General features: G+C 40.9%; 3 protein-coding genes across 3 annotated transcripts; 2 read left to right on the top strand and 1 right to left on the bottom strand.

Annotated features, from left to right (window-relative positions):
• The first annotated feature begins 97 nt into the window (after positions 1-97).
• LOC114822265 (uncharacterized) lies at positions 98-2,612 on the top strand. The gene is made up of 6 exons (XM_070821832.1): positions 98-231; positions 1,109-1,397; positions 1,664-1,894; positions 1,999-2,217; positions 2,341-2,436; positions 2,529-2,612. The coding sequence occupies exons 3-6, from the start codon at positions 1,694-1,696 to the stop codon at positions 2,610-2,612; spliced, it is 600 nt and encodes a 199-aa protein (XP_070677933.1). The 5' UTR covers positions 98-231; positions 1,109-1,397; positions 1,664-1,693.
• Positions 2,613-16,530: 13,918 nt separating this feature from the next.
• On the top strand, positions 16,531-18,864 carry LOC114822007 (probable flavin-containing monooxygenase 1). The gene is made up of 5 exons (XM_070822454.1): positions 16,531-17,007; positions 17,123-17,360; positions 17,477-17,652; positions 17,886-18,247; positions 18,461-18,864. The coding sequence occupies exons 1-5, from the start codon at positions 16,570-16,572 to the stop codon at positions 18,801-18,803; spliced, it is 1,557 nt and encodes a 518-aa protein (XP_070678555.1). The 5' UTR covers positions 16,531-16,569; the 3' UTR covers positions 18,804-18,864.
• Positions 18,865-24,357: 5,493 nt separating this feature from the next.
• Positions 24,358-25,513, bottom strand: LOC139196466 (3-ketoacyl-CoA synthase 5-like). Its single transcript, XM_070822455.1, has one exon. It carries the CDS (start codon positions 25,271-25,273, stop codon positions 24,512-24,514), a length of 762 nt encoding a protein of 253 aa, XP_070678556.1. The 5' UTR covers positions 25,274-25,513; the 3' UTR covers positions 24,358-24,511.
• Between the last annotated feature and the right edge of the window lie 1,239 nt (positions 25,514-26,752).

Consider the following 26,752-nt stretch of genomic DNA (forward strand, 5'->3'; position numbering starts at 1 on the left):
TTTTAAAAAACTTGTGCGATGATTGTTTAGCCTTGCGAAACGAACAATCCGTCACATAATATTCTATATTATTAACCCCTGTGCGTCTCATTCCTCCCTTACTTCCCTCTTCTTCCTTTTTTCCCCGCGCGATACCATCTCTTTCCTTCCTTTCTATCTTCGTCCATCTCTCCTTCACTCACCTCGTCTCTCCATCCCTTTCTCAGTCCATCGCCTCTTTTTCTCCAACAGGTAATTTCCTTTTCAGTTTTTAGTTTCAATTTTGTTTATTGACTGGGGGTTAGAATTAGGGTTTTTATTTTTTCAAATTGGGGACGGTGGGGTTAGATTTAGGGTTCGTAAATTAGAGGTTACATTTAGGTTCTTAAATTAGAGTTTTTAGGGTTCTTAATTGGGGTTAGATTTAGGTCTTAACTTAGGGGAATGATTTTGGGCAGTGAGGTTAGATTAGGTTTTCTTAAATTGGGGGTTAGATTTAGGGTGCTTCACTGGGGGTTAGATTAGGGTTCTTAAATTAGGGGGTTTTTTTTTTATTTCAAATACAGGGTTCGAATTAAGGGTTTTCTAATTTAAGTACAGGGTTAAGGATTTGCATTGTTGACTGCCACGATTTGTTGATATATAATGGGGTATTACCCTTTGTTGTTGCCTTATTAATATGATAGACTCGATTGTGTTGCTTGTTCAATTCGGCCTCCCAATTTTGAAGTTACATTTACGTTTTGATATTAATCTTTCTTTTTTTGCGCAGTAATTTGAATTCCTCCATTATAGTTTAGATTATATATATATATTAGATTTTCATGAGAGGTATTAGCAAACTTCTTTTGCTGCAAATCGTAGAGCACATGAACTTTGTTATGATAGGAATGTTTCAATTATTTTCATATTTCTACATCTCCAAAATCATTGAATCTGCCCATATGCATTCAGAAAATGCTTTTGACCAGCCAATGGACTGGAATTCCCATATGTTTATTTCAGTTAACAAGTTAATTTGAAATCAAATCAACAATTAGCAATCCTTTTGTAGCCATTGAAGTTGTAAGCATGTGAAAACAAAATCAAAATCTTTGTGTACTAAACAAATTGATTGCCTCTTTTGTAGGTGTCTCACCTCATCAGAACCCGGAGGCCGATGACTTATACACCTAGTCTGACCGCTACACCTAGTCTGACGACTATACCTACTACTGCCGCCAATGCTCCGACAAAGATGGACTATAGGCCGATCAATCCGGTCCACTCATATGGTCCTCCAGTCCCACAAACGCAGGCATCGTTGACTTCATCGGTGGCGTTACCTATTAGCGCTAGATGAACTCACCGACGCCCCCACACTGTGGACCAGATGTCGCCATCGGGATCCACAACCGATGCCTCTGGTACACGGCCAGGTATACAATCCTAATTCACTCTCTCATTCCCTTGTTTACTAAGTTTTTTTATTTTAGGTTCAATTTGTTATGTTATGTAAGGATTAAAAAATTATCATTCCGAACCTTTTATTAAACTGTTGTGATCATTGTGTTGGACATGTATATTGTTTATGTTATTTTAAGGGTTTTGGGAAATGTTTTTATTATAGGGGAGGTCATGCCAAAATTTTACTAGGATTTGTTATTAGTTATGGGTTAATGATTTTTTTTTCATCCCTTTGTAGTGAAGAAAAACACTCGGGGACCAATTAAAGATGGGGAAGGTCACCTGGGTGACCAACGATCGTATCCCAATCGGATACGATGAGCAATATCGGGCAGCACCAACGGCGGAGCAGCATAATGCATTGGCCCACGACATTGGGCATGTCGTGCGGACCTTTTGCCCTATGCTGTGGAAGTCTTGGAAGACGATGCCAAAGGAGACGAAGATTACGGTGCGCAGTCAATTGTCTGTAAGTAGCATCGCCTTTTTAATGCTTTTCATGTAAAATTTATATATTTATATGTATTAATGTCTTTTATTACTAATGCTTTCAAAATATTTGTTATATTGCAGACAAACTACAATTTGGGGCACATGGACGAGGACAAGTTCGCGTATGTCAATCGGCTCTTCTCCGAACGCTACAAGCAGTGGAAGAGTAACTTGCACCAATGGTTCGAGGAGTTTGATGATCCACAGGTCGCTCTTGAGGAGGGATGTCCGAAGGAGTTGGAGGACCGACAAGATAGTTGGGTTTGGCTTTGTGATCATTTTACGGACCCGACATATGTGGTGCGTTTTTAATGACGACTTCTTTCATTTTACTTTTTTTATTTTTTAATAATGTTTATTATTAATTTTTTTTATTTTCTTTAACGATTACAACTAATACGTTTATTTTTTGTATAACAAAAGAATGCAAAGGCGAACAAGATCAATCGAGAGAAGAAGACTATTCTCCACCATTTGGGTTCGAGGCCTTTCTCCTATAGGATGGAGGCACGACAGAAGGTATATATTACAACTTTCATTTCCAATTTTAAAATGTCGCTAATAAATTTTTTTTTTCATACCAACATTTTTCTTATCTTTTTCGATTTTAGGAGGGTTCAAAATTTCCGGAGATCGACGTCTTTGGTGACGTTTATGTTCGGCCTGGGAATGAGTTTGACACGCCCCGATCCTGATATTCCCCAAATATCAGGATAAGCACGTGCTGGCCGACACCCAAGGGTGATGAAAGCCATTTATTGAATGCAAATGCTGGGAACAAGGAATAGATAAGGTTTATAAATATAAAAGAATAAAGAATATGCATTTAAGGAACGTGTTCAGAGCATACACCTAACTAGAACACTAAAGGAAATAATATAAAATTAGAATGAAACAAAGGATGGATCCTACACCGAGAGGACTCGAAGATACTGATGCGGAAGTGCCTAGATGCCGGGATTGTATGCCTCAATTCTCAGTCCTGAAGGGGGCGCAAAACAAACATGAGTGGACCAATTTGACATAGATATAATAAAATAATTATCAACGTACTAACCCCCATATTTTATGAAAACACATATATAATGATAAACATATGTTTTCCGAAACCTAGCATGTCGTGCAATGTCTCAAATCATAACTTGTATATATAATAATTACTAGTGAATTGTCCGATAACCCCCAGGCCCTATGCCAGCTCCCCGTCTCTGAGCAGACAGTCAGAGGAAAATACACTTCAGACCACATGCCGGCTCCCCGTCCCTGTGCTAAATAGCCAGAGGAAACACACTCCAGGCCCTATGCCAACATCAAACCGTCACCCGGGACGGACCAGAATCTATCCCTACGTCCCGTAGCGGAAATGACCACTAGATAAGTACAAAACCACTGAACATATATATCTTGAAAAGAAACTTCATAGTATAAAGTCATCCATCATCTATACTATAAAGAGGTGTTCGAAACATATTCTAAATATCATATCGTCATCCATCGGATATTCTATAAGAACATGGATTATATGAAATTAGTAATAATTCAAAATAGCCTCAATAAGCATCTTATCTCAAAGCTTCTCATAAAACATAATTGTTAAATCATGCTTTTCATGTATGCATTTCTACTATCAAAACATGCATTTTTAGAAGGGGTCCACTCACAGTACTTTGCCGCCGAAGAGCCACGCAACTGGCGAAGACAGAAATGCCACTATAATTGCCCCTAAGCACATAAATGGTACATTTAGTCAAACTCTACTCAAACGATTGAATTTGGGAAAACAGACTTCAAAAATGGGTCTAGGACGTCGAAATTAGCCTAGAAAGGGTCTTGGACGAAAACTTGAAAAGTCAACGTTGATCGTTGACCGATGAAAGTCAAAGTCAACAGGTCAAAGTCAATAGGTCAATCGGTTTGGTCAAACTTAGTTGGCTGGTTTAGGGTTAGGGTTTAGGTTTAGGGCTTTAGGGTTTAGGGTTTAGGGTTTATGGGAAATGGGTTTAAGGGAAAAATAGGGAGAAGGGTTTAGAATTTGGGATTTTGGGTTTTAGAATTAGAGTTTAGGGTTTAGGAAAAATAGGTGGGCTGGGTTAGGGTTTAAACTACACGGGCCCAAAGGCCCAATCTCCTCACGGCCCGAAGGCCTAATTTGGAAATGGTTTTAGGTTTACAGATAAGGTCCAAAGGCCCTTAACAATTAATTAAACCAAAACAATTAATAAATAAAAGAAAAGGACTTGGGCTTGGGTCTGAAACGGGCCTAAGGCCCGATGGTCTCTGAGGTGGCCTAAAAGGCCTGTGCTTGATGGGTCGCCGGACCTAAGGAAGAAGAAGGCCGGAATTTGGCCGGAAATCTGAACGAACTTTAAACCCTCATAATTTTGTCAATACTTAACGAAATCAAGTGATTCAAAAATAGAAATTGTAGCCCTCGAATAGACGAAGAGAATGTTACCTCACACAACGTCTAAATGACCATAGTTTGACCGGAAAATTCCTCGAAAGCCTCAGAGGTCGCCGGAATTTGGGTAAGATTCAAATGAGTATAACTTCTTCAATACTCAACGAAATTGGGTGAAACAAAATCGAAAGTTGTAGGTCTCAGCGATATGAAGAGATTGATACCTTGCACGCTAGCCAACTCTTTGTGGTTTGGCCGGAATTTTCCTCGAAAGGGGCGGTCTACGTCGGAGCTCGTGTACGGGGCTTTATGGTTCAACTTCCAAGATGCCAAGACTATGGTTGAGTTCGTAGCAACGAGATAAAGATGATGGTGATGTTGGAATTGCGATTTGATGATGATTTTAGGATTTGGGTTATGGGTGTGGCACGGTGAAGGAGAAGAAGAAAGAGAGAGTGAGGGGGAGGAGAGAAAAGGGGAAGACTTTCAGAAAAATAAAAGAAAATGGAAAGGGAACCGGGGGACAAAATAGGGGGTGGGCCCCTTGGGCACACCATTTAAGACTCAAAAACCATTTTAAAAGCAAGATAATCTCAAACTTAGTGAAAATACAATTTAAATTAGTGGTGGGTGTAACCATCTATCCCCCTTAAAAGAATTTCGTCCTCGAAATTTAAAATCACTTACTAAACTGAAATACTCGAAAATAGTAAGGAGAATATATGTATAAAGAGAAATCAAGTCAGAGTGGGTGCATCAAAGAGAATATGCCACACCGTCGCGAGCGGGTTGCAAAATCCTCTATTATGCCTCAAAGCTCTTACTTTCTTCCCCATCAGTGTAAAAGTAGAAAACATACTTTAATAAGATATAAAGTCGAAAACATATATTGAAGTAAGGTAAAAAATAAGTACGCAAGATACTATAACGTCAAAAATAGATATGTACTAACATATAGGTCGAAAACTCGAGTTGAACTTAAAAACTGAAAACAAAAATACTTCCCCAAAACATTTGTAACGACAAAAAAAAAAAAACTAAAGTAAAGGAAGTTAAAATACTTATACTGAAAACCAAGATTGAAAAATGAGAAAAGGTCTCGCCCAAGAATTCGTAACCTCACGTATTCCAAGAATAGATGTGTCTTTGGATCGAGTCCCAAGAATAACAAATCCAAAACTGTATCAGCTGCCGTAGATAGATCTTTTTGCTCACTTGCTCAACGAACCCAACAAATAAGTTTTCAATACCACAGTCGACCGCCCGCGATATCGATCGCACATTTGTTGTCTTGGTAAGCAAGCAGTAATTTCTTGAGGGTGCACAATTTCACACGTTGAAAATTCAATCCTCCAAATACAAGCTCGCACAACTCCTCTATCAACCAATGTTGCATGTAGCAACTCTCGTACCATGCCGCAACAAGTGCCATACTCAAACTGAACAAAATAAGAACTGTTGTCGTAAAACTTTATCCATCACCAAGCATCATATCCTCCTTAGTTCTTCCAAATGTGACCAATTACTCCAAAGTTTCACCAGTAAAGAACCCATTTGAAAATTGTACCTTGAGATTCAAAAGAAGTGGCTATCATGTTAGTAGTAGACCCAAAAGCTCAAACCAAGCAAGCAGAAAACAAGAAGTCATCTTCCTCAACACGTAGTATCTCTTAGGAACTGTTGTAGTGCTCAATCCACCTCTCTATTTTTGCTTAGTTGCATATTTCTAGTCAACCAAGGTCAAAGTTGGTGGAAAGAAGAACTTGCAAATGATCATCCTAACAACCAAAGAGAGCACACACCTTTCGAGAGAAGTGTAAAGATTATCCAATTCTCGCCTCGATCGTGCTGTAGTGCCATCCTAGAATGCACCAAACAGATCTGCTAGAAGTGGTTTGGCAACCACGTATTCACAAACAAAAGAGTCTTGGAGTGAAGCAGTGAAAAGATGCGTTGAGACGAACAAATAACGTTGGAAAATAACCGATGTGATGCCCATGAATTATAGTAAGATGGTGATACAATATGCTGACCTTCTGTACTAAAACCTTCAACCAACTATTACTAAAAGATCGCTCAAACCTCATGCCCACGTGCTCTCGAATCGAAGGATCCTGGTAAGATGTAGTGTAAAGCTGCATTGAGGCGAACACATCACATCATCGAAAAGGTCTACCAGAGTAAGATATGATGGATTGTAGCAAGATAATGAGTGGTGACCATTCAATTCAGCGTGAAGATAGTGATGCAATCTGCTAATCATCTGCACCACAATCTTCACCAGTATCTTACCAAAAGACAACTCAAACTTCACACCCATGAGGAACTCTTTCTGGTAAGTCTGGTAAGCTTGTCAAAAGATTATGCTCCTAACGTTCCTGTACGAATCGACATGAACTGGGTGCACACTTTCGCCAAAAAGATTGATCATGAATTTCTCACTGATTGAGTGAAAAGTCATGTCGAGAAGGCTGAAAGAACACTCAAGAATTTAAGGGTCAAAACAAGTCCATTAAAATCTAGAGTACAAGATATTGATATTTGAACCAGGAACCATGCCGAGAACAAACGTTTTTTTTTTTTACACCCTCCGTATAATGTTTCGGCATGATCCATTTCACATTGAGAAACAAACAAGCGAAGGAAGGTAAAGATGTAGAAATAGAAGTCACTGTTTCTGATTATTTGGTAAATCATCATAGTAAGGTCAACTGATTTCTTAGCCAAAAGGAAATAGGTCTAAGCTCAAGAATAGTTAAGAACTGCTTATAAGATTTGACAAGGCCAAAGACATTTCGTAATTCCCAATACTTTGTGAGAGTTGTTTCAAAGTTCAAAAATTAAACATAGAACCTCTTAATCAACAAAATGATGAAGAAGAAAGATACGAAGCAGCCTGCGTATGCATGCAGTGACACGATTGTCTATCTTAAAATGATGCCTCTGAGCAAATCAAAGCTCAATGAGTCCAGAGAAGTTCAGAGTAAAGCTCGATCTTCGTACAATGATGAATATGGTGGAATCTCCAACCATTACACTGAAAATTACAGGGCCGAACAATTAATGGACAAGAACATTAGTCAGTTGAGCTACAAGCAAGAGGCTAAGTTCACCTCTACCAAAAAGTTCGAGAACTAGAAGCTAGGGTTTACCATCGAGTACCAAATCCAGGTGAAATTCAAGGAGTTTGATTATCCAAACAAGACTGGATCTTCATTATCCAAGTCCAACTACCACAACAAGAATTGCAACTGAGGATATCGTCCATTACTGAGGAGTTTCTCAAGAAAAACAATTAATGTAAACGAAGTCAACACTCGAAGAATTTGGTGTTAAGCTGACGGTCAAAGGTCAATGAACTTGACTTCGTCGTTGGAATAAGCAAGAAGGTAATCGATAAAACAATCACCGAGAATTGTTATAAAGATTCACACAAATTTCTTCAGTGGTAATGAGTCTGAGAACATTGATTTGTTCTCACCAACTACCACTTACTAACCGTCGTCACAACTAGCACTTACTCACTTTTTCTAACACGCATTTCGAAAGTTTCAAGCAATTTCCAAGAGATATGACTTTGCCCGCCATTCCTAGGGAACACATGTTGTAGAGTGATATCATCGCTTCAGGTCTCAAGTTAGTCTTAACCAATTTGTACCACCACGATTTTTCCGTTTCCCAAGATTTCGATGTAGAGCCGACTCCGCCCGCAATTCCTAGGGAACGCATGTTACAGAGTGGTATTGCCATTTCGGATCTACAGTTGGTCTTGACCAGACTTCCTTAAACTGAGATTTCTAAAACACGCCGTTTCCAAGTAACACCGACTTTGCCTGTCGTTCCTAGGGAATGCACATCTCAGAGTATTGATCTGAAGTTGAAAGTCGTTTAACAAATCAAACACGTCACCGATGAGGCACAATCCTGACACGAGTTCTTGTATTTCAACCAGAAAGTGACAATTCAAAATTAGAAGATTTGCACAACTACGCCAAATGGCACCAAATCCGGAAGTCGTGACATCCAAATGATGTCAAAACCAACACACTACTAGAGTAAGAAAATATCCTAAGTATGCTCTGAACAAACCACGCTCTGATACCAATCTGACATACCCCGATCCTGATATTCCCCAAATACCAGGATAAGCACGTGTTGGCCGACACCCAAGGGTGACGAAAGCCATTTATTGAATGCAAATGCTGGGAACAAGGAATAGATAAGGTTTGTAAATATAAAAGAATAAAGAATATGCATTTAAGGAACGTGTTTAGAGCATACAACTAACTAGAACACAAAAGAAAATAATATAAAATTAGAATGAAACGAAGGATGGATCCTACACTGAGAGGACTCGAAGATACCGATGTGGAAGTGCCTGGATGCCTGGATTGTATGCCTCGATTCTAAGTCCTGAAGGGGGCGCAAAACAAAAATGAGTGGACCAATTTTATATAAATATAATAAAACAGTTATCAACGTACTAACCCCCAGGTTTTATAAAAACACATATATAATGATAAAAATAGGTTTTCCGAAACCTAGCATGCCGTGCAATGTCTCAAATCATAACTTGTATATATAATAATCACTAGTGAATTGTCCAATAACCTTAGGCCCTATGCCGGCTCCCCATCTCTGAGCAGACAGTCAGAAGAAAATACACTTCAAGCCCCATGCCGGCTCCCCATCCTTATGCTAAATAACCAAAGGAAACACACTCCAGGCCCTATGCCAACATCAAACCGTCGTCCGAGACGGACCAGAATCTATCCATACGTCCCGTAGCGGAAATGACCACTAGATAAGTACAAAACCACTGAACATATATATCTTGAAAGGCAACTTCATAGTATAAAGTCATCCATCATCTATACTATAAAGAGATGTTCGAAACATATTCTAAATATCATATCGTCATCCATCGGATATTCTATAAGAACATGGGTTATAGGAAAAATAGTAATAATTCAAAATAACCTCAATAAGCATCTTATCTCAAAGCATCTCATAAAATATAATTGTTAAATCATGATTTTCATGTATGCATTTCTACTATCAAAACATGCATTTTTAGAAGGGGTCCACTCACAGTACTTCGCTGCCGAAGAGCCACATAACTGGCGAAGACAGAAACACCACTATAATTGCCCCTAAGCACATAAATGGTATATTTAGTCAAACTCTACTCAAACGATTGAATTTGGGAAAACAGACTTCAAAAATGGGTCTAGGACATCGAAATTAGCCTTAGAAGGGTCTTGGACGAAAACTTGAAAAGTCAATGTTAACCGTTGACCGATGAAAGTCAAAGTCAACGGGTCAAAGTCAATAGGTCAATCGGTTTGGTCAAACTTAGTTGGCTGGTTTAGGGTTAGGGTTTAGGTTTAGGGCTTTAGGGTTTAGGGTTTATGGGAAATGGGTTTAAGGTAAAAATAGGGAGAAGGGTTTAGAATTTGGGTTTTTGGGTTTTAGAATTAGAGTTTAGGGTTTAGGAAAAATAGGTGGGTTGGGTTAGGGTTTAAACTACACGGGCCCAAAGGCCTAATTTGGAAATGGTTTTAGGTTTCCAGATAAGGCCCAAAGGCCTTTAACAATTAATTAAACCAAAACAATTAATAAATAAAAGAAAAGGACTTGGGCTTGGGTCTGAAACGGGCGTAAGGCCCAATGGTCTCTGAGGTGGCCTAAAAGGCCTGTGCTTGATGGGTCGCCGGACCCAAGGAAGAAGAAGGCCAGAGTTCGGTCGGAAATCGGAATGAACTTTAAACCCTCATAACTTTGTCAATACTTAACGAAATCAAGTGATTCAACTGCAGAAATTTTAGCCCTTGAATAGACGAATAGAATGGTACCTCACACAACGTCTAACTCGCCGTGGTTTGACCGAAAAATGCCTCGAATGCCTTGGAGGTCGCCGGAAACTGGGTAAGATTCAAATGAGTAAAACTTCTTCAATACTCAACGAAATTGGGTGAAACAAAATGGAAAGTTGTAGTTCTCAGCGAGACGAAGGGATTGATAACTTGCACGCTAGCCAACTCTCTGTGGTTTGGCCGAAATTTGCCTCGAAAGGGGCGGTCTACGTCGGAGCTCGTGTACGGAGCTTTATGGTTCGACTTCCAAGATGCCAAGACTATGGTTGAGTTCGTAGCAATGAGATAAAGACGATGGTGATGTTGGAATTGTGATTTGATGATGATTTTAGGATTTGGGTTATGGGTGTGGCACGGTGAATGAGAAAAAGAAACAGAGAGGGAGGGAGAGGAGAGAAAAGAGGAATTTTAGAAAATAAAAGAAAATGGAAAGGGAACCGGGGGACAAAACAGGGGGTGGGCCCTTTGGACACACCATTTAAGACTCAAAAACCATTTTAAAAGCAAGATAATCTCAAACTTAGTGAAAATACAATTTAAATTAGGGGTGGGTGTAACAGAGTTAACCCAGTCCCTTCATGTAAGTAATTTCTTATGCATTTAACATTTATACTAATTCTTTTAAATTGTTTTCTATTAATAATCCATGTTTTTTTTTCATAGGCAACTATGGTGGAGAAGCGACAGGTGGTGTTTCAGGAATCCGCCTCCCACCTTCCCTCGGACACGCCGATCGAGTCTGTGGATCCCCCCTGAGGATGTAGGGTTTCACATCATCATAGAGATGTTGGACCAGACTTTCGGTCAGAGGCTAGGGACATATTTTCGGGGGATGGGAAATGCCAGGCATCAGGAGACTGGAGCCTCGTCATCCTCGCAGTCAAAGACCAAGGTTACGAATTTGATGCAGGAAGTCGCTGGACTGAGGAGTAAGCTGGCATCGTACAAGTCTCAAATGTCAATGCTTGTACAAGCCTTCAGTTCCTCTGGAATACATCTCCCCGATTTTTCTACACCATCACCCCCCACAGCCCTTCCACACCGAGCAAGCACAGCAATCAGGCCCGTCGACCTCCGACCCCATCCCCAACCAACATCAAGATTACCAAGCGTCTCTGAATGACATGCCTATAGATTTTGCCTCTTTATTTTCGTAGTTTTGTTCCCTTTTTTAAAAAACCTTGATATTTGTACGTACATTTTTATTTATATTATAAATAAATAAAAAATTATTCATTAATTTGCTTTTTTTTTTCTTTCTCATTACTATGAAATCAGTTTTTTTTTCCTTTTATTCTATTTTTTACACGTGCGCAACAACGAAATGTCGTCGCGGAAAATTAAGCGCGTCTTATTCTTCGTTGCGCATTACCACGCGCCTACTATAGATTTCATCACACAAAACGTTTTGAGACAAATTACCCACAAACGCACTTGTACTCGTTTATATCGTAGGACGATAACCTTTGTTCATATAACTTTCGCGCGACGACTAGTAAAGTGTCGCGCAATTGTTAAGATGCGCAACAAATTTGAAGATGTTCGTCATGCAATGTCTTTTTTCACAAGCTTTGCGCAACGATTTTCTGGTCGCCATAGTTTAATTCTTTGCACGACAAAATGTCCCTAGTCATGCAAATTGTTTAATTTAGTAGTGGAAGAGTCCTAGTTGATTACCACTGTGTATGGTATATATATTAGGGTCCCTGTACTCTCTCTAAACACCCAAGCTTACAAAAACTCAAACCCCATTCTTAAGGCTTCGCATACAGAATAGGAGAGTTGCAGAAGAACTCTAATCTTAGTAAAATGTCATCATCTTCATGTTAGTGATTATATTTGGTCTCATGAATTACATGTCTCCGCATGCATTGATGTTACAGTGAGTTGATTCTTTCCTTTTTATTTATCAATGTGCTTCCTAGCTACACCATTTATTTATTATTGTATGTCGAAGATATTGTGATTACAATAAGTCTCTGAAACTTCTCACTCAGTTCACCGCTCTTCTTGGATAGTAGTTTGACATCAAAGATTTGGGTCCTCTTACTTATATTTTTGGCCTTCAGGTCATTAGTGATTCCACTAGTCCTCACATCTATCAACTAAAGTATGATCATGATCTTTCTCAAATATTTGACATGGTTTCCTTGAAACCCGCTTCCAAGCCTCTTATTACTAAGGTATCTCTCACAACGTCTAATGGGTCTCTCTCACTATTCTAAAAATTCCCACCCAGCACCGCCTAGGCCTCACCTAGTGGTGCTAGGCGGCTGGTCACCTTCCCGATTAGTCTCTAGGCATTTGACAATTAAGAAGGTACGCCTAGACTTGCTTAGGTATCCGCCTAGCCTGCCTAGGCGCCCTCCTAACCCACCTAAACCCATCTAGGCACCCGTCTAGGTAGCTACTCTCACTTAGATAAAAAATATGTAATTTTCATTTTACATTTTATTTTTTCAATAAAATGTTAGGGACTTGTTGAACACTTGGATTAACACTCATTATATGCTTGTTCCCCATAGTTTCAATATTTCTGATACTTTATAATCTATATGTCATTTTATTTTGCAATTTATATATACAATTATGTCTTTATTATGTATAAATAGGCACTTGTTTATACAATATATAATAAATTCACTTAAATCTTCCTAATCCGCCTAGGCGCTAGACTCCAGCCCGCCGCCTGATTAGCGCCTAGCGTCGTTTAGAATCTTGGTCTCTCCTTGCTTCTCTTACATCCTATCGTGAGTTAGTTGGCTCCTTACAATACCTTACTTTAACTCATCCTGACATATCTTTTGCTATTAATAATGTTGCTCAATTTATGAGTTCACCTCGTACTATTCACATGATTGCTGCCAAATAGATTCTCCGTTACATCAAAGGTACTATGGATTTTGACATCACTTTGACTCCCCAGCTTGCTTCTGCAAAATTATTTACTTATTTTGATGCTGATTGGGCAGGTTGTCAAGATACTCATCGCTCCACCACTAGTTACCTCATTTATCTTAGCACAAATATCATCTCTTGGTGCTTTATATCAACCGACAGTGACCCCATCTAGTGGTGAATCTAAACACCGGTCACTTGGTCATTCTTGAGACTACAAGACTTTGTTTTTGCTTTTTGTGAACTTGGGGTTCAGCTATATTTTCTAGTTTTACTTCAGTGTGACAACCTTAGTTCCACCTATCTTGCTGCTACTCCAGTTCATCATGCTCATATTTGCCAATTTGAACTTGATTATCATTTTGTTGGTGAAAATGTGGCTCTCGGTAGTCTTCGCGTTTGCTACATGTCTTCTGTCAATCAGCCTGCCAACCTTCTTACAAAAGCTCTTCATCAGCCACGTCATGGTGTATTTTGTTCGAAACTTGTACACTAAGGATCATTCAGTTTGTGGTGGGGAGTTGGAAGAATAGAAAATAATCCGGAATCATCTCCGTGATTAATGGAATGCAATATCAATTGTACTTAATTTAGGATTCCTACTTCATATGAGTTTTCTCAAATCCTATAATATTGTAGAGATCGTACATGATTAATTTAAGGAGTCATAATTCTACACCAATGTACTTGCCTGAAGATTCAAGCACAATGAGCTGAAATCCCTATGAAAGTGTGTACTTGCAGGAAAGGAGGCCACTGATCCCAGCTCCTACAATGGCCACCAGCTTTCCCATTTTTGATAATTAATTGTTTGATATAGAGTACTTTGTGTTTGATATAAATGGGAGGAAGTAATTACTTTTGGGTATACACTTTAACAATTTTGCAAGCTTCAGAATCTCAAATACATTTTATATAGGAGAGAACGAAAATTATATGAATCATTGAAAACAACTTATGGTTGCAAGTACTTATCATTTTTTTTTTTAAAACAGTACGATATTCAGTGATAAGTAATAGAATACGTACAATAATTGGGAATAGGGTGCATACAATGGGCCTAAAAAAAAAAATATTGTCGGGAATTTCAACCTGGTCTAAGGAAAAAAAGAGAGTCTACACCATAATAGATTACAAAACGTTACTATCCTTGATGAGAAGATTAGAAATCACATGAGGAGATTCTTCAACCAATTAAGTGGAGTATCAAGAGTGAAACCCAGCCTCACCAATCTATGTGCCACAGGGGATTCTTCAACCAAGTAAGTGGAGTATCAAGAGTGAGACCCAGCCTTGCCAATCTATCTGCCACCTTATTTGACGTACGTCGTCCAAAAGGAACTGTCCATTGGGTAAACGCTTAAAACACTTAGATTGATGATACGCCACTTATACTTATATGAATCATTTGTGGATATAAAAATTTACAGGCTTCATATACATATTTAATTGTACGAGAGAACCAAGTTCCTAGGAATAATCCAAGCTAACATATTTAAATTTTGGTTGCAAGTACTCATTCAACTATTTTTTTAACAAAATATATTATTTACACTAAGAGGATGGGAGAGTGCATTAAGCCACACACTTGGCTAAACACAATAATGTAATTTAAGCTTTCATTTTGCGAAAATTGAACCTAAAACATCTCGCTTACAAGTGAAGAAGAATACTACTAGAATGTACACTAAACAAAAAACACTAATTATTTATTCATTTATTTTTAACAAAAACATTTTGCAGCATTATTTAAGGTTAATTAAATATATGTAAGATGGAAAAAAGCTCCCTCCCGTGGGAATAAAAACCCTTAGGGCGTGTTTACCAATCGGGGTTGGAATGTGGAGAAACGGAATTGCACTCCTCGCAAAGTATTCTGGCGTTTACCAGCAAGTAAGGAATTAGAAATTATGTAAGGCCTACCCAATATCAGGAGTTCAATTCCTTAATATCTTGGAATTGGATTACCTCTATAGGGGTAGTTGGGTAGAAGGTTATATCAGGAATCAAAATTTTCTACCCAAAATATTCATTTGCACTCCCTCCCCTCCCTGTGTGTTTCTCTCACAGCAAATACACCCCACCGTCGCGATCTGGAACGATGCCTCAACGACGATTGTGATTTGGAACAATGAACACCTAAATCGTCATTTCACAAATTCAATTGAGAGGAAAATTGTGATTTGCAGCGGGCCAAAACTTCTCATATTCTACCGAAACCGAATGGAAGGAACGATCTCCTTATCACTTTCGCTCTATGAAAACCGTTTTTTTCTATTTTATTTTTTTATTTTTTCTATTGATGTGATGGGTTGTGGCATCCTCCTGAGATTGGATGGGGGTTCTGGATAAATACCCTAGATGCGGGGTAGGGGTTCTGAATACTGTGGACTGAGGGTTCTGTAATTAGAGACAGAAAATGGAGGAAGAGGAGGAGAAAGAAGAAAGATAAATTTCAAGCGTGAAGATATGGGGAAGATGATGATGGCTTTAATGATTTTATTTCCTCTCTTTTTTGTTTTTTACGTTTTTGTTATTTATCTTATTATATAAATTTAATTTAATTAATTAGTATGAAAATAATTTATTTATGTAAGGGCAATATAGTAATCAAATTAGTTTTCATTCCGATTGAAGTGAATTAGTAAACAGCTTATATAGACTCAACATTATTCCTACTTCGATTCCAGACAGTTTTAGTAAACAACTTCAACATGAATCTGATTCTAATTCCACCTCATTTCAATTCATTCTCAATCAAATTCCTCGTCAATTCAATTCCTCTCAATTTGATTACGGATTAGTAAACGCGCTCTTAAAGTAGAAAATCCTAGCCGCCAACTCTTGTCTCAGATTGGGCTCGGCGCCAAACCTTATTGTGTTGGAATTAAATCACAAACTGCTTGTTAAGTTAATTGTATTTTGTTTGGCTTAAGTGTGTTTAAGTTAGTTTGTTAAAAGAATGAGGATAGCTACTTAGTATTATGGTATAATGAATTTTTTTTTATTTGTAAATAAAAGGTCTTAGTTAAGTTCGATTCTCACTAAAGACGAATGTGAACCAAATTATTATGGCTAGCCCATTATGAGACTTAATTTACTCACACACCTGTAAATGTCGATAATATTGTGTATATTAAGAAAGAACAAGAATAATACCTTAGATACTAACTAGTAAGTACTCTATGTACCCACTTTTTAACTTAACCCAATCAAAAAATACTACGTGTTTCTTATTTTTTAAAGTCCAAAAAAATTACATAGCATGTTCATTATTTTTTGGACAATACTTGGTCACACTAGGAGTACCTAATATACTAACTAATCCTATAAAAAAACAACACGTGTCATTTTGAAAGTGCACACATCTAAAATTCACGTCGGCACGAAATTATTTTTAATTACATCCTCCCATTTATTAATGAATACGGTATAAAATCAAAAGCATACAGTGACTGATATCCAACACTTTCAGAAATGGGAAAGCAGGTGGCCATTGTAGGAGCTGGGATTAGTGGCCTCCTTGCCTGTAAGTACACACTTTCAAAGCGATTTCAACCTATTGTGTTTGAATCTACGAGCAGCATTGGAGGAGTGTGGATTAAAACTGTTGAGTCTACCAAGCTCCAAACTCCTAAACCGCTTTACCAATTCTCAGATTTTCCATGGCCATCTTCCGTGGAAGAGGACTTTCCTAGCCAGCATCAAGTTTTGGATTACATCCAATCATATGCTCAACATTTTGACTTGCTTAAGCACATCAAATTCGACACCAAAGTGTGTGGGATCGAGTATGAAGGTGCATCTGAGGATGAGATGCAGGCTTGGAGTCACTGGGGTGGAACTGGAGAGCCTTTCAGCTCCGAAGGGAAATGGAAAGTTGCAGTAGAAGACAAACATAGCCGTTCAACGGAGGTGCTTTCTCATTTTTACATGCATAGATATATGTATATATCCTTTCGAATTTAATTATGTTATGCTTTCATACTGTCAATTTTAAAGTCATACTGATCTGATTATGCATAAGCAGGTGTACCTTGTGGACTTTGTGATCCTCTGCATCGGACGGTTTAGTGATGTTCCAAACATTCCTGAATTCCCTTTCAACAAGGGGCCAGAAGCATTTCATGGGGAGGTTATACACTCAAAGGATTACGCCGCAATGGATTACGAAAGAGCGCGTAACTTCGTGAAAGGAAAGCGTGTAACAGTTGTTGGATTTCAGAAATCTGCACTGGACATTGCAATGGAGTGTTCGAACGCAAATGGTAGCTAGTTTGGTGAAAATTAATTGATTGTCACATGGCATGTGCCCAGAATATTGTGATCATTTTGTTCATAGTTTGTATTACCTATTCTTCTTGATTAATTGGTTGGTTTGCAGGGATTGAACATCCATGCACAGTAATTTACAAGACAGAGCATTGGACTCTTCCTGACTATCTTCCATGGGGTGTTCCCCTGACATACCTATACGTTAATCGCTTCTCGGAGCTGTTGATTCATAAGCCTGGTGAAGGCATCCTACTTGGTCTCCTTGCAACAATTCTTTCACCTCTGGTAAACTTTTTTATATTTATTTTTCATGAATTTTTTTATAAGCAATAATGTTGTAGGTTAAATAATTAGTTGTTAGGGAAGGGGAATCAGTGAGGTTCAAACCCTCACGGTATGAATTGCTTACTTGCCAACACTGCGGTAAAGCGTCATCAACTTATCTTTTATGAACTTAGTATTAATCTATTTGTAAAAAGAGGGAGTTTATTAAGAATATATTTTGTGAATTATAACAGAGATGGGGATTTTCAAAATTTGTTGAAAGCTACTTAACTAAGAAGCTTGGGTTGGCCAAGTACGGAATGGTACCTAAGCATTGTTTTCTTCAAGAAATTAGTTCTTGTCTGATCTCAACAATACCGGAAAAGTTCTACGATCGAGTCCAAGAGGGAAGCATCATACTGAAAAAATCCCCCAGCAGCTTCAGCTTTTGCCAGGAAGGCGTTTTGGTTGAAGGGGAAGTATCCCCTGTGAAGACAGATTTGGTGATACTCGCTACTGGGTTTAGAGGTGATAAAAAGCTCAAAGACATCTTTGTGTCTCCTACCTTTCAGGATTATATAGCTGGTTCGCCGGAGGCCATATTACCCCTCTACAGGTTAGCTCCTCTGAAAGCACATTGCGGCAAGTTTATGCCAAATATACCACATTTGTTGATCACATCTATCACATAACTCTAGTCCGAGTCCCATCTATATCTAGCTAGGTCTTAATTTTGTGAGACAAGTGATCAGTAAATGTGGCGTGCACACGTAGATATATTTGGTCGTTTTATTAATCTGATGACTCATTATGCTTCTATTTCAATCAGGGAATGCATACATGGACGAATTCCACAACTAGCCGTAATTGGATTTTCCGAGAGTCTTTCAAACTTGTGCACCTCCGAGATGAGATGCAGGTGGGTAGCTGAGCTTCTTGGAGGCACATTTACGTTACCAAGCATAAAAGAGATGGAGAAAGATGTGAACGAATGGGACGGATTCGCAAAGCGATACGCGGGCAAATACTATCGGAGATCATGCAACGGTACCGTTCATATATGGTACAATGACCAGTTGTGCAAGGACATGGGATGGAACCCTAAAAGAAAGAAGGGACTATTTGCTGAATTATTTGAGCCTTATGGACCATTGGATTACGCTCCATCTTAAAATGTTCAATAGTGCGTTGACTTAAAATATAAATCTACATTTCCCTTCCTTTCCTTTCAAATATGTGTGTGAACACGGAAAATTCCTGAAACGAAAGAGACAAGAAACGACGTGCACAAACAAATATTTGTATTTTGATGATTTTGGGTTCCAATCTCTCTTAAATTTGACCCTCTGATTCAATCTCCGTAAGGTGTGTATTTGTGGATGTGCGATTGATCCAAAGGGCCGTTGGGCTTGATCTAAGGATGAACGTTCTTCAAGGGCCGTGGACTTGATCTTGAAGGTGGATTTGAGCGGATCTTCAAAGGGGTTTTTGGGCTTGATCTTTGAAGAACAGTGATGAACGGATCTCCAAGGGCTTTTGGGCTTGATCTTGAAGAACAGTGATGAACGGATCTCTAAGGGCTTTTGGGCTTGATCTTGAAGAACAGTGATGAACGGATCTCCAAGGGCTTTTGGGCTTGATCTTGAAGAACAGTGATGAACGGATCTTCAAGGTATTTTGGGCTTGATCTTGAAGAACAGTGATGAACAGATCTTCAAGGGCTTTTGGGCTTAATCTTGAAGAACGGTTGGATGTGTGTGGATTTGTCGACGTTGTTGATCCAAAGGGCCGTTGGGGCTTGATCTTGGATGAACGGATGATGAACGATGGTGCTTTCTTCAAGGGCCGTTGGGGCTTGATCTTGAATTGGTGGATGGTTGATCCAAGGGCCGTCGGGGCTTGATCTTGGAAGAACGATGAACGAAGAACGAATAACACTTTCTTCAAGGGCCGTTGGGGCTTGATCTTGAATTGGTGGATGATTGTTGATCCAAATGGCCGTTGGGGCTTGATCTTGGAAGAACGATGAACGAAGAACACTTTCTTCAAGGGCCGTCGGGGCTTGATCTTGGAAGAACGATGAACGAAGAACGAAGAAGGCTTTCTTGATTCTTCGGGAACCTGGATGCTTGAGAGCTTCGGAGTTTCAGAGCTTCAGAGCTTCAAGAGTTTTGCCTAATGATTTTGGTTTTTCTAAATGAATGAAATGGGCTTGTATTTATAGAATTTTCCAAGGCCTAACTTTGAATATAATATTTCAGATGAAATAATTCGTTTCTGCCAGGTGTTGACACGTGTCCTATTTGATGACTTTTCCAACTCATTTCAATTTTCGTTGAGTCACACGCTACGTGTAAAATTTATGTAATACATGAGCGTTGACACTTTGATTTATTGGTCAACATTTATTTACCGAAATTTCGATGTCTACAAATGCCCCCACTTCAAGGCACGTCGTATACATGTGCTTGTCACGTGTAGGAGATGCGTTTTGAAGTCCCTTACTGTAGATGTCGATCCAAGGGCCGTCGAGGCTTGATCTTGAATTGGGCTGGAGATTTCTTCAAGGGCCGTTGAGGCTTGATCTTGAATTGGGCTTTGAGATTTCTTCAAGGGCTTTTAAGGCTTGTTCTTGAACTTTTGTTTGAAATTTCTTCAAGGGCCGTCGAGGCTTGATCTTGAAGGTTGAAATTGGACCACAAGGAGCTTCATGTGGTAGATGATCTTTGGCTTTGGTAGTGGGTGAATCGACACGTATTTTGTTGCGCTTTGTTGACTTTCCACAGCTTTGATCTTGAACTGGGTTGAAGGATTTTCTAGATTCCTCCAATTGTTGATTTTCCACAGCTTATTCTTGAACTATGTTTTGATTCAAGGGTGGTAGACACTTAATCTTGAATCGGACTTGTGATTTCTTCCAGGGCCGTCGAGGCTTGATTTTGAATTTGGCTGGAAGCTTCTTCAAGGGCCGTTGAGGCTTGATTCTTGAAGGCTGACTCGAACACACGGCAGGCAGGCACGAGGTGAAGGTGACGACTTGTTGCTTTGTTCAATCTTTCTAATTCACACCTAAGTAATTTGGTCAACGGTATGATCTTCGAGATTGATGGGCTCCTCTTCCAATTGGTGACTTGGTCTTTAAGGATTTGATTCAAGGGTGGTGAATCGGCACGTGCAGCCCACAACGCCTAGTAAGTCGACCCAAGAATTTGAGGGTCAAAACGAGTTCACCATCCTCGGGCAGATGCGGCATCTTCTCGAGTTCTTCATCTCAGACTCTTTCTGCTGAGTTGACTGTGCATGCTGCATTCTTCTCTGCTTGTTTCTTTAGGCAGATGTGGCAGCTTCTCGAGTTCCTCAGTTCGGACTCCTTCTGCTGAGTTGATCGTGCAGACCGCATTCTTCTCTGCTTGTTCCTTCTGCACCTTGTCTCCACATGCTGCAAGGTATCATTTTCACTTGCCTTATCTGTCCTCCAAGCAGATGTGGCAGCTTCTTTAAAAGTACAGCAGCAGTGGAAGGCGAGTACTCGAGAGCAGTGCTAGGTAGGCATTCAGGGAAGGGTTCCAAGCAGTCGGTTCCTTACCCGAGTTTGAGTGGAAGTTCCGGCATATTGTTTTCTTTATCCTTGTCTTTGTAGGTAGAAACAAGGACAAAGGAAAGGACAGGGAGAGTGCATGATATGAGATACTCTTGCTTTCTACCCTGGTGATATGAGATACTTTTGCTTTGGAGTCATTGGCTTGCAGAGGTACTCCAAGGAATAAGGAACACTGAATGACTCGAGAGGTTTCGTTGGGAAAACATTTTTTTTGAGATGAAGAGAGGCTCTGTGTGTCTGCCTTGCTATGGAAGGTGAAGGTGGACAGTTATAGGAGGTCCCTTAATACCTGTAGAGGTAGTATTCTTTCACTTGTGTCGGCAACTAACGCGTGATTGAACAGTAAACTTTCACGTGCTTTCTCCTTCACCGAAAATCTTCGACAAATTGCCCGTGATTTGCGCAAAGTTGAGTGTGCATATGACAGGTGATGACGCGGCCGAAAAAGACTGGTGCCTCTTCGATAACTGGGATCGGCGCTTCGACAAATTACCAGTGATTTTCGTAAAGTTGAGTTTGCGTGTGATGGGTGCTGACGTGGCTAAAAAAGACTGGCGCCTCTTCGATATCTGGGATCGGTGCTTCGACAAATTGCCCGTGATTTTCTCAAAGCTGAGTTTGCGTGTGATGGGTGCCGACGCGTCTGGAAAAGCAAGATGCTTCTCCGATTTCTGAGCTTGCCTCTTCGATTTTTGAATGGCCTCTTTGAATTCTGAGCTCGCCTCTTCGATCTCTGAAATCCCGTCGAGTGCTGATTTTTTATAGAGGCACGCTGTTCGTTTCAAAGCACACTTGAATTTTACTTATGAAAACTCCCTTCTTGCACTTCTAAGATCTTGATTCGTCCAACCTCTTCTTTCTTCAACACTTTGAAAATGTCAGGACCCTCCGATCGTCCTTTTGACTTGAACCTTGGTGAAGAGGCAGTCCCGCCTTCTCCCGACAACATATGGCGCCCATCATTCATATCCCCTACTGGTCCTCTTACCGTTGGGGATTCGGTGATGAAGACTGATATGACCGCTGCGGTGGTGGCCCGGAACCTTGTCACTCCCAAAGATAACAGACTACTTTCCAGGCGGTCTGATGAGTTGGCTGTTAAGGAGTCCCTGGCTCTTAGTGTGCAATGTGCGGGTTCTGTGTCCAACATGGCCCAACGCCTATTTGCTCGAACCCGTCAAGTTGAATCGTTGGCGGCTGAAGTGATGAGTCTCAAACAGGAGATCAGAGGGCTCAAGCATGAGAATAAACAGTTGCACAAACTTGCACACAACTATGCCACAAACACGAAGAGGAAAATTGACCAGATGCAGGAATCTGATGGTCAGATTTTACTTGATCATCGGAGGTTTGTGGGTTTGTTCCAGCAACATTTGCCTTCGTCTTCTGGGGCTGTACCGCGTAGTGAAGCTCCGAATGATCAACCTTTGGCTCCTCTTCTTCCTGGAGTTCCGCCAAGTGGTGAGGCTTCAAACAGTCAACCTCCAGCGCCTCTCATTTCTGGAGCTCTGCCGAGTGGTGAGGTGGCACCTGAGCAATGAAGACTCCTTCCCGTTCGTTTGCACATTTGTAAATTTTTTTTTTTTTTTTTTTCAGAAATCAATAAACGAGCTTTATTTCCTTCAGATGTACATGTATACATATATAAATATTATTTTATTATATATATATATATATATATATATATTTTTTTTTTTTTACATAGTGCTTCCGGTGCCATGTATATATATATAATATATACCCACACAATGTACATACACACGCACACCCACCTTTTTCCTTTTGCTTTTCGGTGGTGTTCACATCCACCATCATAACTTAAGTGATGGCCACTGCTTGTCTGACGCAACTCCACAAATCATATTTTTTTATATATAACAAATATATATACACACATGTCACCACTCCTCTTTGCCGTCCACTATCCCCAAATTTTCCTTTATGTTTTATATATATATATATTTTTTTTCTTTTTCTGGTGCTTGATGCCACCATGCCCCCTTTTTTTATTTTTTGTATTATTTTCTGTTTCTTTAGTTGGTGCCCATGCACCATTCCCTTTTTTCACGTGGTGCCAGATGCACCACCACCCTTCTTTTGTTTTTTTTTTTTGTTTTTTTTTTTTTTTTTTTTTTTTTTTTTGTGTGTATAAATTTGGTTGATGGCAAGAGGAACTTACAGGGAGCGGAGCAAGGAGGCCGAGAAGATGGTGCTTCGAGCTTCACGACCGGCTAGTCGTTTGACGGCGGTCGTTGAAGTTCTTTGCTATCATGGTGGTCATAGTGACGAGCTCGAGGGAATCTCCCAAGACACCCTACTCTCCCAACGAGAGCCTCGCCGAAGATCTCTGCCCATCACGAGCTCCACCATCCGTCAATCAACATCGTCGTCAAAAGCCCAGCCACGAACTTCATTGTCCTGCAAGCTTCAGGGAGCACGACCGTCCTCACTGCTTGCTTCGACTTCAGCCTCCCTTTCTCAGTTGCTGGCTTCGCTGGCTCTACTAGCCCCACCGCTTCGGTCAGCCCATATCCGCCGTCAGAGATGAGCAGCAAGAAAAGAGGACTTACAACTGCACGCAATCTGATTTATCTCTTCTTTGTTATAATCAAAGCTCTCCAGGAGCTTCCACGAGCATGGACTCCCCAGACGGACATCAAAGCTCTCGACTTGTTTCCCGGATGCAGCATATATCATATTTTCATTTCCCGGCCTGAAACGTAAGGAGAAAATGGGATCCTCTCCTACCTCCATGATATCAATCGTATCTTTGCATCGCTTATCGAACCAGCAAACGCAGCTATCCTCGCCGGAGGTGGCGATGAGGCCGGGTGTAGCGGCTGAGGCGATGCAGCACATGGCGGTGGTAAATAGACCCTGATCTCGTCGACGTGTGACTGGTTTGGAGGCTCACTAGCTCCGGGTGTGCACTCCATGTGTAGAGGTGGGGTTTGGGTGGAGTGAGGACGAAGGAGACTGGCGGAGATGAAGGCTTAGGGCCAAGTGAGGATGGGCAGAGAGCTGTTCTGCTGGTGCTATGGAGGGAGTAGTGGCTGAGAGTCCGCTTCAGGGACCCCGTGGAGAACTGCCACGATATCCCCCGCTTTAGCTGCGCTGCTATCAACTTTTCGATCAACTTTTACTGCAGATATATATATGGTGGTGACGGTGGTGGTGTTTCAGAATTTGCAAACTGCAACTGCAATCTTTGTGATAATTCAAGTGCAGCAATCGTAATTGCAATTCAATGGAAGAAGTATGCGCATGCAGCAGCAGCTGTTATACAACTACAGATACAAGATCATCTTTGTCATCTTCTTCGAACACGCACCTATACACCTTGTCATCGGCTTCCTTGTGTGTCCTTACTACGTGGACCAATCGGTATTTTGTGCAGCGGTGCTCGGACCCCCTGTTTGATAAAAGCAAGGCGGCGCCGCCCATCCGGAAGAGGCAGTTTGGGAGGAGCATCGCCTTCTCGTTGCCTTGGTAATAGTTCGGGGTGATGATCTCGGTGCTGACGACCACAGCGTTGGAGTTGAGATGCACCTGGAGGAGGTCGCGCGCCAAATCGATCGAAATGAGGCCGGCGCTGCAGCCCATGCCGGAGAGTTTTAAGCTCTTGATGTTGCTTCGGAGCTTGTACTTGTTGATCACCATCGCTGAGAGCGACGGCGTCGGCGAGAAGAGGCTACAGTTAACAATGAGAATATCGATGTCTTTGGGCTTGAGCCCAGTCTTCTTGACGAGCTCTGCCTCGCCCCTAGCGGCCTCCATGGTGGGGTTGGGCGGAATGTAGTGAATCGCCGGAGGGAGGCAGGTCTCATCCCCGAGGCCCGAGCGCTCGAGGATCCTCATCTGGAACTCGACGCTCTTGGGGTTGTCGCTGAGGTTGAGGCAGGAGTGCTCCATGAAGGTGGAGAAGGGGACGCGGCAGGTGACCGGAGGCTTGAAACAGGCGTAGTCGACGAGGTACTGGTAGCCGAGCTTGACATACTTGAGCTTGACGGAGTTGGAGAAGTCCTGCAAGATTGGAGGCATGGTGTTTGCTGGGTTCTTCTGTGGGTTTGAAGGATGATGCAGGTCCAATGACGAGGGGGAAAGAGATGCGAGAGAGAGACTTGGGCCTCTTCATGGGCCTATTGGGCATGGGATCTGGTGGCTGTGAAATGGAGGAAGGCTTGGGCCTCTTTCTTTTTTTTTTTTTTTTTTTTTTTTTATTTCCACAAATTTGTACAAAGAAATTGTAATAACATCAAAACTTTTAATAAAAATCTTTATTCCTTATTTTGGTGTGACTGAACTTGAAATTGAATATTCAAACTGCCTACGTACCCTTCCAAAGAAAGAGATCAAGTCAAAACGTAGTTCAAATAGAGAGATTTTTTTTTTTTTTTGTATTTTCTTTTGGTGCCGTTTGCAGTTTCAACTCGTGCAGACAATGAACATTTGGTGCCGTGTTGCAGTTTCAGCTCGTGCAGGCAAGGAGCGTTGGTGTTGCCTTTTATGCTCGTGCAGACCAGGAGCGTTGGTGTTGCCTTTTATGCTCGTGCAGACCAGGAGCGTTGGTGTTGCCTTTTTATGCTCGTGCAGACCAGGAGCATTGTGCCATGCAGTTTAGGCTCGTGCAGGCGATGAGCATTTGTGAATTTTGTCAAGCAATCCGGGAGAGGCGTTCCTCACAATTTTCATAGCAAGGAGCTTTGACCGCGTGATTGAAGAAGTCTTCGGGCAAGAAGTCGCGCATCGTGATGGCAACGGACGATTTTTGTGTCACAATTTCATCATCTTCAACACGTTCACGTTGCTTTGAAGGTTGACAAGAGCTGCTTTGCCCCCTTTCCGATTGGCGGATTTGTGGAGGAGGCGTATGCTTCTTGTGCAATTTCTTAGGAGTGACTTGAGTCCATCCTTCAACTTTGCTTGTCTTGGACGATGCCCCCAGCGGTTGAGGTGAAAACTTTGAGTCGGAAGAGCCAGAAGTGAATGTGGTATAGTTTGACTTCGCCACTTCGTCAAGATCTAGCTCGATGATTCCTTTCTGAGCCAGTTTCATGATGAGATCGTTCAACACGAAACATTTTTCTGTCGGATGACTGATGAAGCGGTGGAATTTACAGTATCTTGGACTGTCGGTATGATTCATCTCTTCCGGCCGTCTGCACTCAGGCAAACTAATCACCTTCTTGTCCAACAGGTCATCCAGCATGGCAACCACATCAGAGTCGGGGAATGGATAAGTCTTCTCCTCAAGCTCCTTCAAAGTGCGTCTACGCATCTCTTGATCACGAAAAGCTTCGGTTTGAATCGCCTTGCCTCGTGTGGAGATTCTGACGAGAGATGTGTTGACCGTCATTGCTTCCTTGGTGGGTTTCCATGCAGCCTTTTCCACCTTTGTCCCAAGAACTTTGTCGTTCTTATAGTCGGCGATCGGTTCTTTCTTCCCATGATGGGAGATGCTCAACTCCATGTCATGGGCGCGAGTGGCCAATTCCTCGAAAGTCCGTGGTTTAATGCCTT

The sequence above is a fragment of the Malus domestica genome, chromosome 05 (assembly GCF_042453785.1).
Source record: "Malus domestica chromosome 05, GDT2T_hap1".
NCBI classification, from domain to species: domain Eukaryota; kingdom Viridiplantae; phylum Streptophyta; class Magnoliopsida; order Rosales; family Rosaceae; genus Malus; species Malus domestica.